The sequence below is a fragment of the Fukomys damarensis genome, unplaced genomic scaffold, assembly GCF_012274545.1.
Source record: "Fukomys damarensis isolate Sample0158 unplaced genomic scaffold, DMR_v1.0_HiC HiC_scaffold_25, whole genome shotgun sequence".
NCBI lineage: Eukaryota > Metazoa > Chordata > Mammalia > Rodentia > Bathyergidae > Fukomys > Fukomys damarensis.
Window position 1 is genome coordinate 16,650,878 of NW_022900937.1, and position 13,133 is coordinate 16,664,010.

Below are 13,133 nucleotides of genomic sequence, written 5' to 3' on the forward strand. Positions count from 1 at the left end.
TTTTTTTTTTTTTTTTTTTTTTTTTTTTCAGTACTGGGGATCCATCTTGGGGCCTTGTACTTGCAAGGCAGGCAGTGGAACCATGGAGCTAAATCCCCGGCAACATGTCTATTATTTAATGAAGTGGAATTTAAAAATCTTTTTGTGTGTGGTACTGGAGATTGAACCCAGGGATTGCTGAGCTACATCCTCTACCCTTTTCAGTTTTATTTTTTATTTTGTGTTAGGGTCTCACTAAGTTGTCCAGGCTGGGCTTGAACTTGTGACCCTTCTGCCTCTGCCTCCTAAGTAGCTGGTAGTTCTATGTTAAGCACCTGGCCTAACATTTCTTAATAGGTACTGGGTGGAAAGTCCAATAAGACTGAGCTGTGTGTCATTGAGCAAGTTGCTTAGGTTCTGTGAGCTCAGTGTTTCTGTTCGTAAGGTGAAGAGACTTGTAAGAATGCATACCATCCTGTGCTCATCCTAGCTCATGAGTGGATTAAACGAGAGAATCTGTAGGTGACATTGCTGATGGCACATTAGTAATCATCGCTTGACAGTGCGGAGTAGCCAAGGGCCACAAATGTCTTGTCCAGGGTCCCTCAGTGGGCGTGTGTGAAGGACCGGCTCAGCAGGGTCTTAACCTTGGGTGTGTGGAGCCCCATGTACCCTGAGGATCAGTTTTAGGCTCCAGGGATTCAGGGTTTGTGGAACCTCAGGCCTCTCATGTTGTTTGAGATGCTGGAAGGGCCAAAGCCAGAAGCACTTACACCCCTCTTCTCCTGCCACTCACCCCCAAGCAGTAGCTGGACAGCCCCAAACCCCCCATCCACTGATCCCTGTGTCTCTCCCCACAGCAGGGCACCTCTCCCCTACACCTCGCCGTGAGGCACAACTTCCCAGCCCTGGTGAAGCTCCTCATCGACGCCAACAGTGACCTGAATGCCGTCGACAATGTAAGTGGCTGCGGAAACCATCCAGGCCCCAGGAGCCTCCAGGCCCCCTCCTAGGCTAGCAGGTGATGGCTCAGAGTTGGGGAATTCCCTTTTTAGCATTTAAAATGTTGTTTGAACATTTGTTGATGGTAGTTTCATTTTATTTTTTGTTTTTTTCGGTTTCACTATGTGGTTCAGGCTGGCATTGAACTCACTCTGTAGCCTGGGCTGGACTGGAACTCAGAGTGATTCTCCCGCCTCAGTGTGCTGGGATTACAGGTGTGGGCCACTATGCCCAGATGCTAGCGTAAGTTTATTAGCCATTCTCCTACATGGAACATTTTGGCTGTCTCCAAGGGTTTGCCACGGTATATGTAACATTGCAGGAAACATCTTACTTCAGCCTTTTCTTTTCACTGATACATTTAGTTTTCTTAGAGAAAATTCTTGGGGCAGGAGTGACAGGGCGTTTCTTATGTGGCAAGATTGCTGAGTCCTGACATTGTGATCAGTCAGGAGCCCCTTTGAGTCCCCATCCCCACAATCTGCCACACAGCACCAGGAGGGCACAGCCCACACGCCAGGGCACAGTGTTTCGTACACTGTTAAGGTGCATTTCTGGGGACTGGGCCTCAAGAAGTATCTTCAAAACTCACATGCACCGATATTTGTTACAGGGCTGGGGACAAGCAGGCACATGCTGAGTGGGAGGGTGTGGGCTTAGCACGCGCAAGGCCCTGGCTTCCATCCCTAGAACCCCGTCCTCCCCACAGAATTTCATTCCAAGTTCAAGGCTCCAACTTAAAAATGACCCAAGATGATGATGATTATTTGTGTGTGTGTGGCACTGGGGAATGCAGGGAGGCGGTTTCGTCACTGAGTTCCTTTTTTATTTTTAATTTTGTCGCAGGGTCTTGCCACATTGCCCAGGCTGGCCTTGAACTTGTGATCCTCTTGTATCAGCCTTCCAAGTACTTGGGATTACAGGCGTGGACCACAGTCCAAATATTTAATAATAGAAAAGTGATTAGGAAAATTATGGCACAGACAGGAATAGGCTATTTCAGAGTTAATAAAAACAATGTTTGTAATGAGTGAAAATGTTATGTTAGGTGGAGAAATAAAATTAGAAATGTATATACAGTATAATCGCAAATATATAGAAAGACTGGAAGAAATAGAATAGGATCATTACAGATGTTGACTTAGGGTAGTGGACAAGCTGGCTGTCATCTCCTCCCAGCCCCTCCTTCTCTTCTTTCTCTTCCTCCTCTTCCTTCTTCTCTTTCTCCTCCTCCCTCTTATTTTCCTCCTCCTTCGCGCTTTTTGTTTTTACCAACTTTCTCTGGTGAGAATTGTTTATGATTAAAGCCGGTTCACCCCCCCCCCATGTTAACATCTTCCAGATGCTTACAGAAGGGGTGTCCCGCCCTGTCTTGCCTGGCTTTGAGCTGCCAGCCACCCTTGTGTGGTTTTCTACTCACCTTCCTTGGCTTCTCCCTCAGAGGCAGCAGACACCTCTCCACCTGGCCGCAGAGCACGCCTGGCAGGATGTGGCAGAGATGCTCCTTGTCTCAGGGGTTGACCTGAACCTGCGAGATAAGGTACCTGTGCTCCCAGCCAGCGCCCCTCCAAGCTTTCAAGGACCCTCCTTGCCAGAGACCCAGCTGCGGTGCTTTCTCCCTCTCAGAGTGTCCAAGACCCCTCATCCTTTATGCTTCTGCTTTCTCTAGGAAGCCTTCCTACCATGCCACTCCCCTCTCTCCTTTGAGGTCCTTGTCCTGGTTGAGGCCTGTGCTGCGGTTGCTTCCTGCTTCCTGTGTCACCTGGTAGGGGCCATGGGGAATAGAAGGAGGACCACCTCATACCCAGCACCCCTTTGTTCTGGCTCACTGCACCTCTAGGTGGCTGATTCCTCAGCTGGTTGTGGAGTCTCCGAAGAGCTGAGGCTTAGGGCTGAAGGCTTGGAACAAGGCTGGAGATGCCAGGCTGTGAGGACAGGATACTAGCACTGTGAGGCCAGTCTGGAATGCAGGGCAGAGTTGGGGGCCATATCGGGCTAGACCTGCAAGGGACTTCCTGCCTGACTGGGGCCCCAGGGTACCTGGCCATATCACTGCAGGTCTTTGACGGTGCCCTGGGATTCCTGGTACCTGTGGAGAGGCAGGCAGGTGTAGCGGGCTGAACCTACACTCCCTTCTTGGGGTACTGCTTTCTTCATCTGAAAACTTTCATTCACAGGTGAGGTTGAAGAGATAGCAAGGGCTGAGTTTCATATTTAGTGAGTCTAACACTTTCTAAATCCTAAAGAAACACAAGAGGTGGCTGCTGGAATTGTTATGGCCTTATTTTTCCTGTTACCTTTCCACATCCTTTTTCTGTCATGCCTGGAAAACGATTTTGCTCTCTACTGTAGACACTGGGAATGGTTTCTTTGGTCAGAAGGGTTCAAATTCAATGCCAGAGGCCTCCCTGCCCTGCTGAAGTAGAAACCCTGGCTTCCCTTCTGCCTCTTACATGCAGCAAGGGAAAACCGCCCTGGCAGTGGCCGCCCGCAGCAACCACGTCACCCTGGTGGACATGATCATAAAAGCTGATCGCCTCTATAAATGGGAGAAGGTATGGAGGCCCTGTACTCTGTAGTCTCCAAGGTGGGGAGGGAACAGCTTCTGCTCGGGGCAAAGCTGGCTTGGAGTCCCAGCCTTGACCAATTTTGTGGCCTCTCAGTCTCCAAGGGGTCTCCAAGGATGTGGAGGTAGGCAAGCATTCATATACACTGGAATAAGAGAGTCTGAAGCCGTGCACATGGGACGTGTTGCTGTACACTGCTGTACATGAGGGCATGTTGCTGTATACTGCTTTAGCTCCTGGCAGGTGAATATGTGTGTGTGAGTGTGGAAATGCACAGGTGAAGAAAAAAATGGCAGGTTGGGGCCATCTTACTGCCATCTTCAGACCATTGGAATTTCTGAGAGGGTGTTGTGGTCAGGCATCTTTCTGAGCCTGGAAAGAAAGTGTGCTGGGATTGATTGGTGATGTCTGCTATGGATATGATAGAGAGGCAAAAGGAAAGTGCTGGGATTGATTGATGATATCTTCTGTGGACTTGGGAGAAGAGGGGCAGACTTTAAGGCTGTTCAAGAACGTTCAACCAGCAAATGGAGGTGAGTTTTTTGAGTCCCCCCACCCCCGGAGAGTGTTTTTGTACACAGAAAAATTTTGCATTTACTTTAGTTTTCAAAATTAATATTAAATTTGTACTGAGTATATAGTCTTGCTATATACTGTAGTTAAGGCTGGTCTTGAACTCACCATATCACTATGTAGCCCAGGCTGGCCTTGAATTGTCAGTCTCCTGAGTGCTGGGATTACAGGCATGCGCCACCACACATTATTAAATTTGTTAAGTTGAAAATTTATTTTATCTTAAAAAATTAAAAACCTAGTTTTTCTTAAACTTTAAAATTTAATTTATAAATTTTATTATGCCATTTACATGACAGGTGTTTTTTTTGTTTGTTTTTTGTTTTTTTTGGTCTGTGTAATCAGGGATCAAACCCAGAGCCTTGAACATGGCAGGCAAGTATTCTACGACTGAACTACCTATACTCCCAGCACACAACTAATAATGTTTCACAATCTTTTCTGGAGAAGGCTTTTGATGAATATTTGGTCCCATGTTTAATCTAGTTAATTGAACTATTTTGAACATTTTACACTGAACAAACCACTTTAAAATAATCAATTTAATTACTTTGAATGGTTTCTGAATTCTTAAAGTATTCTGTTAAATCTTTTAAGTTAAGCCTATAAATAATCTCAGCTATCTCAGATGGACTCATATGGTAGTCCTCACCTTTAGTCAGTTTCTTTACACTTACAAAAAATCAGGGTATTCTAAAATGAATTGATCTATATTTCACAGTAGGAATCCTAAAATACTCTCACTGATGAGCTGGGATGTTTTAAATAGCACAGTCCCCTTGTCTACAACAGATTAACTCAAATGGAATGCCCTAGCATTAATGCTGAAGGCTTGACGAAGTGACTCATCTCTGCTTAATTCTAAGCCACTTCAGGCTTTACAGGATCTCAGCACAAGGCAGTGGCTGCACATTTGAGTCACAGATCCCCTCTCCATCCCCAGACCTGTTCCATCAGCCCCTCCAGAGAAGGGGCCAGGCCTCAGTGGTTCCTGAAGCTCCCAGATAGAGCCTGTGCACGCAGGCTGAGAACATTGCTCTAAGGGAACGGCTTTTGACACCCAGGTGAGACCCAAGCTCCTGGGTTCTCACTTCAGAGGTGATGGGCCAGAGCTTGTTGATCAACATGTCAGATTTGGAATTGCGGGCACCAGGGTGATATTTTTCATTATGAACTTTTTTTTTGGTACCAGGGATTGAACTCGGGTCCTTGTGCTTGCAAGGCAGGCCACCGAACCGCTGAGGGAAATCCCCGGCCCCATCTTGAACTTTTTTTTTGGTACCAGGGATTGAACTCGGGTCCTTGTGCTTGCAAGGCAGGCCACCGAACCGCTGAGGGAAATCCCCGGCCCCATCTTGAACTTTTTAACAGTCAGAATTTTGCATCTGTTCCCTTTCAGAGGGCTTAGGATTTTGTTGGCTTGATTTACTGATGTTACCTTTCTTTTGTAACCTCTCATGTTATCACCTGTGTTGCCTAGAAGGGACTCTGTAACCCACCCTTATTGTGATTCAGCAAGCGTGACCTTGGCCTTTCTGGTTTGGCCTCAGCTTTGGAATCATTCTACTGACAACCACACTTTAAAAATGCAAAGAAGAGGGCCAGGGATTTAGCTCAGTGGTGCTGTGCCTGCCTAACAAGCACAAGGTCCTGAGTTCAGTTCCTGGTACTGGCAAAAATAAATGCAGTGAGGGAAACCTGGCATGGTGGCACACGCCTGTAATCCCAGCACTTGGGAAGCTGAGGCAGGAGGGCTGCTGCAAGTTTGAAGCCAATTTAGGCTTCATAGTGAGTTCAAGGCCAGCTTGAACTACATAGTGAGACCCTACCTCAAAACAAAGAAACAAACAGACAAAGAATGCAGGGGGATTAGAATGTAGCTTGTGGCACAATGCTTGCCCAGTACCCACAAAGCCCTGGGTTCTGTCCTCAGTTCTACAAACAAAATCAAATTAAAATACTGAGAAATGAGAGGGGAGCCTCTGGCTGGAGGAACTGGGAAGGAGTAGATGGTGTCGGGATGGTCTTTTGACTATGGCAGTGGGGTTGAAGGCCTGGGAGGTGACACACAGGACTTGGGGTGGAAGAACACACAGGTGACTTGGATCCCACAGGTTAAATGAAGGCATGGGTTAGAGCCCAGGGTGGTAGATGCTGAGCCGTGGCCCGTGCCGGCTGCAGGTCCTGGGCTGCCTGGCAGGGTGACAGTAGGTAACAGGCTGAGGGAGACCTGGCAGAGGGCCCCCCGGATGGCTCCAGGACCACCTTTCGTGCAGGAGCCCCAGAGACCACTTGGCGGAAAGAGCTTGACCTTCAGGCAGGACCATGGGCGGGAAACGCAGCAGCTGCGCTCCGTGCTGTGGCGCTTGGCCTCCAGGCACCTGCAGCCCCACGAGTGGAAGAAGCTGGCATTCAGCTGGGAGTTCACCGAGGCCCACATCTCCGCAATTGAGCAACAGTGGACAGGTATGACATCACACCCCATCCAGAGCAGCCAGCGCACAGAGGGGCAGTGGGGACCCCGAGCTGAGCTTGGCCTCCTGTGCTGCTGGGCAAAGGGTGTGTGCGACCGCAGCCCAGTCCCACCCCCGTCCTCTCCAGCTGCCCGCCTGTGCCTTTCTCCTCCAGCTGAGCTGTGCACCACTTCCCCTGCCCCTTCCCAGGGACTGGGACACTCACACTGTCACAGCCAGCCCAAGTCCCCACAGTCAGCCAGCCCAAGTCCCCACAGTCACGCACGAAAGGTTAAACCTAAGCCGTTCCGAGGAACACAAAAGGGCCTGCTGTTGTCACTGTTACTTCATGGTATTGGAAATTCTGGCCCTGACACTAAGGCATGAAAAACAAATAGACATAAGTTGTAGAAATATTGGACAGGAAGAGAGAGAATTAATAAAAAAAAAGATTAATAAAAATTCAAAGAAATTGCTAAAATATACACAAACACCACAGTATTTCTATATATCATTAATAAATGGGCAAAAAAAAATGTATAGACCTTTTCAAAAGATCCTAATAGTATGCATTTCATCAGGAAAATTTTCAGGGACAAATAATGACAAATATGAGTAAAACATGAAAGTTAATTGAGCTTAAAAGAAGCCTTGGGCAAACAGAATGACATTCTGTATTTCTGGCAGAAAAAGTGTTATACAGATGTCACTTTTCCCCAATTAGATTAAAATTTTGATCCAATGTTAATCAGCTTAAAATAGGTTTCTGAAATTGGACCTAAGGATTGCAGTTTGACTGAAAGAATAAACAGGGGTAACATAAATGAATATTTCAGGAAAAAAAAGAGGATATAATCCAACTAGACTCAACCTTTTATAAAGTTAAAATAATTAACATTGAGAAACCTGACACAAAAATATGCAAATTGTGGGCTGGAGATTTAGCTCACTAGTTCGCCACCTGTCTTGCAAGTACAAGGTCCTGAGTTCAATCTTGGGTACCAAAAAAAAAAAAAAAATGCAAATAGTCAGTGGAATTGAGCAGAATTTCCAAAAGTAAACTGTATTACAGATAAGAATTTGCATGTACGGTAAAGGAGGCTTGTCAACTATGGGAGTCAGGACAAAGAGTATTTGATACATGTTGGGACAACAGGGCCAAAGGGAAGTGTCACCAAGGAGAGAGACAGAGAGCTTCAGGAGGCAGAGATAGACTGATCTGGTCACATAGCCACCTGTGTCCCAGGCAGGGTGCACTGACATAGTCACAGGGTTTAAAAACACATTAACCCCCAGGATGGGGCAACGAGTAGGTTGGGCAATTGCTTCCCATGCACGGTTGTATATGGAATCACCTGGGAAGCTGTACCATGGTCCAGTGCCTACCCTGCACCCAGACCCCATGCCCCAGAAGTGGGTGTAATGGTGCTGGGTGCTGGTATCTTCTGCTTCCTCCCAGGATTGGCAGTGAGCAGCAAGGCTGAGAACCACTGGGCAGAGGAAGGAACCTGGCTAGTCTGTCTCACACTAAGCTGATTTCTTGCTAGTAAAGTAGGCCCCCCAGCACAGGTCGTGAGCAGCCAGACTAACTGTACAGCTGTGTGACTCCGGGTCCTGTGAGGCTGAAGCCAGTTCTCTCTTCATCAACACTGGTGGAGTATATGATGGATGCCCAAGAGGAGGCCCAGGGCTGGAGAGGTTCTAGAGCTGAGACACACCTGGTTGAGGCCAGGTGTAGTGGTGTAGGCCAGTAATCCCAGTACTCTGGAAGGCTGAGGCAGGAGGATCACAAGTTCAAGGTCAGGCTGGGCGACTGAGCAACTTAGCAAAACCCTGTCTTAACAAAACAAAAGCCTGATCCACCTCATCTGAGAGGTGCTCCCCCCACCCCCACCCTTTCTGGGCTGCCCAAACTGCAGCTGGGAGAAGGGCTTGGTGAGGTCTCGGGGCTTTGTCCCGTGATGCACTCCAGAGACAGTAGAGGGCCACCCTTTCTCCACAGGCACCAGAAGCTACCAGGAGCATGGCCACCGGATGCTGCTCATCTGGCTGCATGGTGTGACCCTGGCTGGCAAGAACCCCAGCAAAGTGCTGTTTGAGGGCCTCATGGCCATTGGCAGGAGAGACCTGGCTGGTGAGCGCTCCCCCTGCTGGGCTCCCTTGGGATGCTCAGGTCAGAGTGCTGTGCTGCAGGTGCCAAACTGTCCAGTTTCCTGGCCCTGGCTCCTTCACCTCCTGAAACCCCATTGAGCCACGGTACCTCTCAGGGCAAGTGGCCCAGGGAAGCCCTCTGACTTTTAACAGCCTGCAAAGCCACTGGTGCTGTAATCTCTTCCTCCTAGCCCTCTGTGGCTTGATTTATTTATTTCTAAATTAGAATAAGGCTGGGACAGCCCTGACTTTTTCATAGACATTAAGACATAGGAGGCCAGGGATTTAGCTCAGTGGTTCTGCTGCCTGTCTGTCTTGCAAGCACAAGGACCTAAGTTTGATCCCCGGTACCAAAAAAACAAAAACAAAAACAAACAAACAAAAAAACCCCAACAAGACATAGGAGCCCAGTGCTGGGGATTTAGCTCAATGGTTCTGCCACCTGCCTCACAAGTGCAAGGACCTGAGTTTGATCCCTGATACAAAAAAAAAAAAAAAAAAAGTCTTAGGAGCCCAAAGTGGCTTATTATGAGTTCAGCCAGTCAGATGTGGTAAATAGAAACTCTGAGGCCTTTGCCACCTGTTTACATGTTCCTGATGGCTTGAACCACTGGTGGTACATGCACGGCTATCCCATCAGGACGCTTGTACCATCCGATGGGACTGTCTCATCACACCCAGTGGGATAGTCACACATGTACCATCAGTGGTTCAGAGCCGCCTGGCAGCCAGGCCTAGAAATTATGGCCTTGTCTCAAACATGTCTAAGTGTGTCACCCCAAAAGCCTGATTTGGGATTCAGCCCCATGAACCATCAGGCAAGCAGGACTAAAGGTTCTGGTAATAATCCCTCTTGAAAAACAAAATCAACTCAGGATGGACACAAGCCCTAAACGTGGTACGTTATGGGGCACACAGGATGGAGTGTAAGACAGTCACCGAGAAGTGCAGTTATCAGGTGACAAGTAAAAACATCCACCAGGTACAATGAGGGAACAAAGGAAAGGCCAATGTGGTGGCTGTAAGCAAGGTGGGAAAGCAGAGTCATTTCAGGGTGGAGGAATTAGGGGTAACTTCTTTTTCCAAAATATTTTAAAATACAGCCATCATACCTTCTGTTACCACAGAGTCTGGCAGGCAATCAAAAGGTAAGGCCAAACTGGGAGGCTAAACTGAGGTAACAGGATCCTTGTGCTTTGCAGAAAGCATCAGGAAGAAAGTAAATGCCGATCCGAGGGCCCCCAGGAGCTGCATGGCCATGTGAGCTCAGCCTCCAGCTGCTTCCACTGACAGCGCAGTCACACAGAGACCAGCCGGCAAACATTTGGCATCTTTTTGAAAAGGATTGGCCCCAGGGCCTGTACAGACTTCATAGTTTGTCCTGTCACAGGTGTATGGGCCTTTGTAGCTCTTTGCTTTTTCACCCCTGAGCTGTGGTGGCCATCTTGACAGATAGGATTTCGAGGCCCAGGCAGGAGAAGCAGCAGCCCCACTGCGAGTCAGGTGGTGGGGTCAGATGTGAAACCCAGCGTCCCTCCCACCCTGACCTGGGGAAAGGGCTCTGTCGCTTTCACAGTGGACTGTCTTGAACTCAGTTGCTGGCTTTTAAGGATACTCATGCTTTCTCTGCAGTACACTCAGCACAGTTCCAGGAGGCATGCACTTCCACCCCCCACTTACTTTATAATTGTAAAAATTGTTGAGCCTTTAAATTTGAAATCACTTTAGACTTACAAAAGATAGTTGCGGAAACAGTACAAAGAATTTCCACGTTTCTGACTGCAGAGTACTGGCACTTGGGATGAGACAGAAGAAAGAATTCTCATGCCGTTGTGACTTTGAAACACGCAGGCAAATTGCTAACGTGTACCCGGAAGGGTATGACATTCTGGAAAAGGTGAAGTCATGGCAAACAGATGAGTGATTGTTCAAAGGGAGAGACAGTGGGGTGGACAGATGGAGCCCAGGGGATTTTTAAGGCAGGGAAGTTGTTCTGTGTGATACAGTGATGGTGCACGCAAGATATTCGTGCATTAGTCAAACCCACAAAGTATGCGACACAAGGAGTGAGCCTGGATGTAAACTACAGATTTTCTTTAATGATAATGTCCACATCGGTCCATTGATTGTCACATATGTGCCACACAGATGCGATACGGAAACCATGGTGGGGGAACTGGGTGTGGTAGGGAGGGAAACATGGGAATTCCCTGTACTTTCTGCTCAGTTTTTCCTCTAAACTTAAAACTGTTTAAAGAAAAATCAAATCTTCAGGAAAAGCTAAAGTTATAAAAAGGAAAGAAGAAGAGGCTTTAGAAATCAGCTCATTGGGCCGGGTATGGTGGTGTGGACCTGGAGTCCCAGCTCCTCAGAGGCTGAGCTGAGGCAGGCAGATCACGAGTCCAGTTGCTACCATTTGGGTCAAGAATGTGCTAGAACCGTGTTCCCCAGCTGATGGCATGACTGGCGAGTGGTGGACCCTTAGGAGGAATGGCCTCCTAGAAGGAAGTTAGGTCCCTGGGGGATGCGGCCTTGAAGAGGATGTTAGGATGCAGAGCTCTTCCTCTTAGCCTCCTGGCCACCCTGAACGAACCTTCTCTGTCACATGCTTCCACCGTGATGTCCTGTGCCACTGTGGCCCACAGTAGAGCGACCAACATCTTTCCTTCTTACCAATTTATCATCTTAGGTATCTTGTCACACTGACGCAAAGCTGACCAATACACCAGGAGTCCGCGGCCGGCCTGGGCAGCAGGCCTCTGTGTCAACCCATATATTCCATTTGGGAAAGGTGTTTTGTACCACATGGGACTTAGAACATTTATCTGGATGAATGCTACACAGTGAATTTTGTACTTTTCTTCTCTGAGTCAAAAAGGGAGTTCTTAAATACAATTGGAATGTTCAAATATATCTTTCAGGTCATTTCTTTTTTACGGCTCCCTGTTGGGTGGGGGGTCAGGAGACCCACCCTGAAGCAGTAGCTGCCACGCAGATTACCAGATGCTACCAGGTAACCAGCAAGCCTTCCCTTCACAGCTCACCGAGGGAAGTGCTTCCCAACTCAGACCGTTGCCAAGCCGCAGGTAGTCAGAGGAACCCTGTGGCCTCTGTGGGAGATCCCAGGCTTGAGTAATAATGAGATGGAAGTTGGCGAACCCTGAGCTGAGGTGGAGGCCAAATCTGAGAAGGGATAGCTGCTCAGTATTTGGAAAACTGGCAAATTAAATTCCCAGCTGCTTGGGAGGCTTAGGCAGGAGAATTGAAAGTTTGAGGCCAGCCTGAGCAATTTAGCAAGACCCTGTCTCAAAATAAAAACACCGGGGATGTAGTCCAGTGGTAGAACGGCCCTGGGTTTGATCCTGAGACTGCTAAAAAAAAAAAAAGGACAATTGCAACTGGGTATTAGATAAGGTGACAGAACTGTTGGTAAGATTTTTGTTTGGTTTGGAGACATTGTTTTGCTGTGTTGCCCAGACTGGTCTTGAGCTTGTGAACTCAAGTGATCTTTAGCCTTCTGAGTGGCTAGGACTACAGGGGCAGCACCATCCTTGGCTGACTGGTAGAAATAAGTGTGATCATGTGATCGTACGTATCTCTTTTTCCATTGTTACAAATTACAAATTATTGGCATTCTTTGGGACATTTCTGGGATGCGTCATCATTCTTTGATCATGTGAGCCTGTTCTTGTCTATGCTTGTTCCTTGCCCTCTGGAACCCTACCTGGTCCCTGGTGCCCCTCTTGTACTTTCACATCCTCTAGCTTATTTATTTCTTTAGTTCCCTCGTATGAGAAACTTGTCTGTCGTGTCTGGCTCATTTTGCTTAACATGATGTTCTCCAGTTTGTAACATTTTAATGCAAATGACAGCATTTCATTCTTCATAGCTGAATAGTACTCCATTGCATGTATATGTATCTGTGTATCTATCTCTATCTTTCTATAATATTTTCTTTTTTGTGTGGTATCGGAGATTGAACCTAAGACCTTTACACTGTCTTATATCTATGACCCTCTTTTGTTATTTATTTTTGATATATATTAAAATATATTTATTTTTGACTGGGAATCGAACTCAGGATCTTTTGCTTGAGGGACAGACAGCAGCACCACTGAGCTAAATCCCCAGCCCTATTTTTTATTCTGTTAAGGTGTTACTGAGCCACTAAATTGTCCTAGTTGGGCTTGAACTTGCAATCTTCCTGCCTCAGCCTCCTGGTGTGTTGGGATTATAGGCATGTACCACCATGCCCAGTTCTTTGTTTTTTTCCCCTATTCTTTTAAGAAATTTTATTTTGAAACAGTCTTTCTATATTTCTCAAACTTGTGACCTTCCTGCTTTAGTCTCTCCATACACTGGTAAGTGTGTGTGTGTGTGTGTGTGTGTGTGTGTGTGTGAGTGTGAG

General features: G+C 47.4%; 1 protein-coding gene across 4 annotated transcripts in view; it reads left to right on the forward strand.

Moving 5' to 3' along the window:
• Positions 1–12,610, forward strand: part of Ankdd1a (ankyrin repeat and death domain containing 1A) — a 28,941-nt gene extending 16,331 nt beyond the window's left edge. For 2 of the 4 annotated variants that reach the window (XM_010641159.3, XM_019210169.2), the window contains exons 10-15: positions 840–938; positions 2,423–2,521; positions 3,441–3,536; positions 6,398–6,587; positions 8,577–8,708; positions 9,928–11,634. In XM_010641159.3, coding sequence (XP_010639461.1) covers positions 840–938; positions 2,423–2,521; positions 3,441–3,536; positions 6,398–6,587; positions 8,577–8,708; positions 9,928–9,989 — 678 coding nt within the window. In that variant the 3' untranslated portion in view covers positions 9,990–11,634. The other 2 variants (XM_033756137.1, XM_033756138.1) reach the window with 2 other exon arrangements.
• The last annotated feature ends 523 nt before the right edge of the window (positions 12,611–13,133 follow it).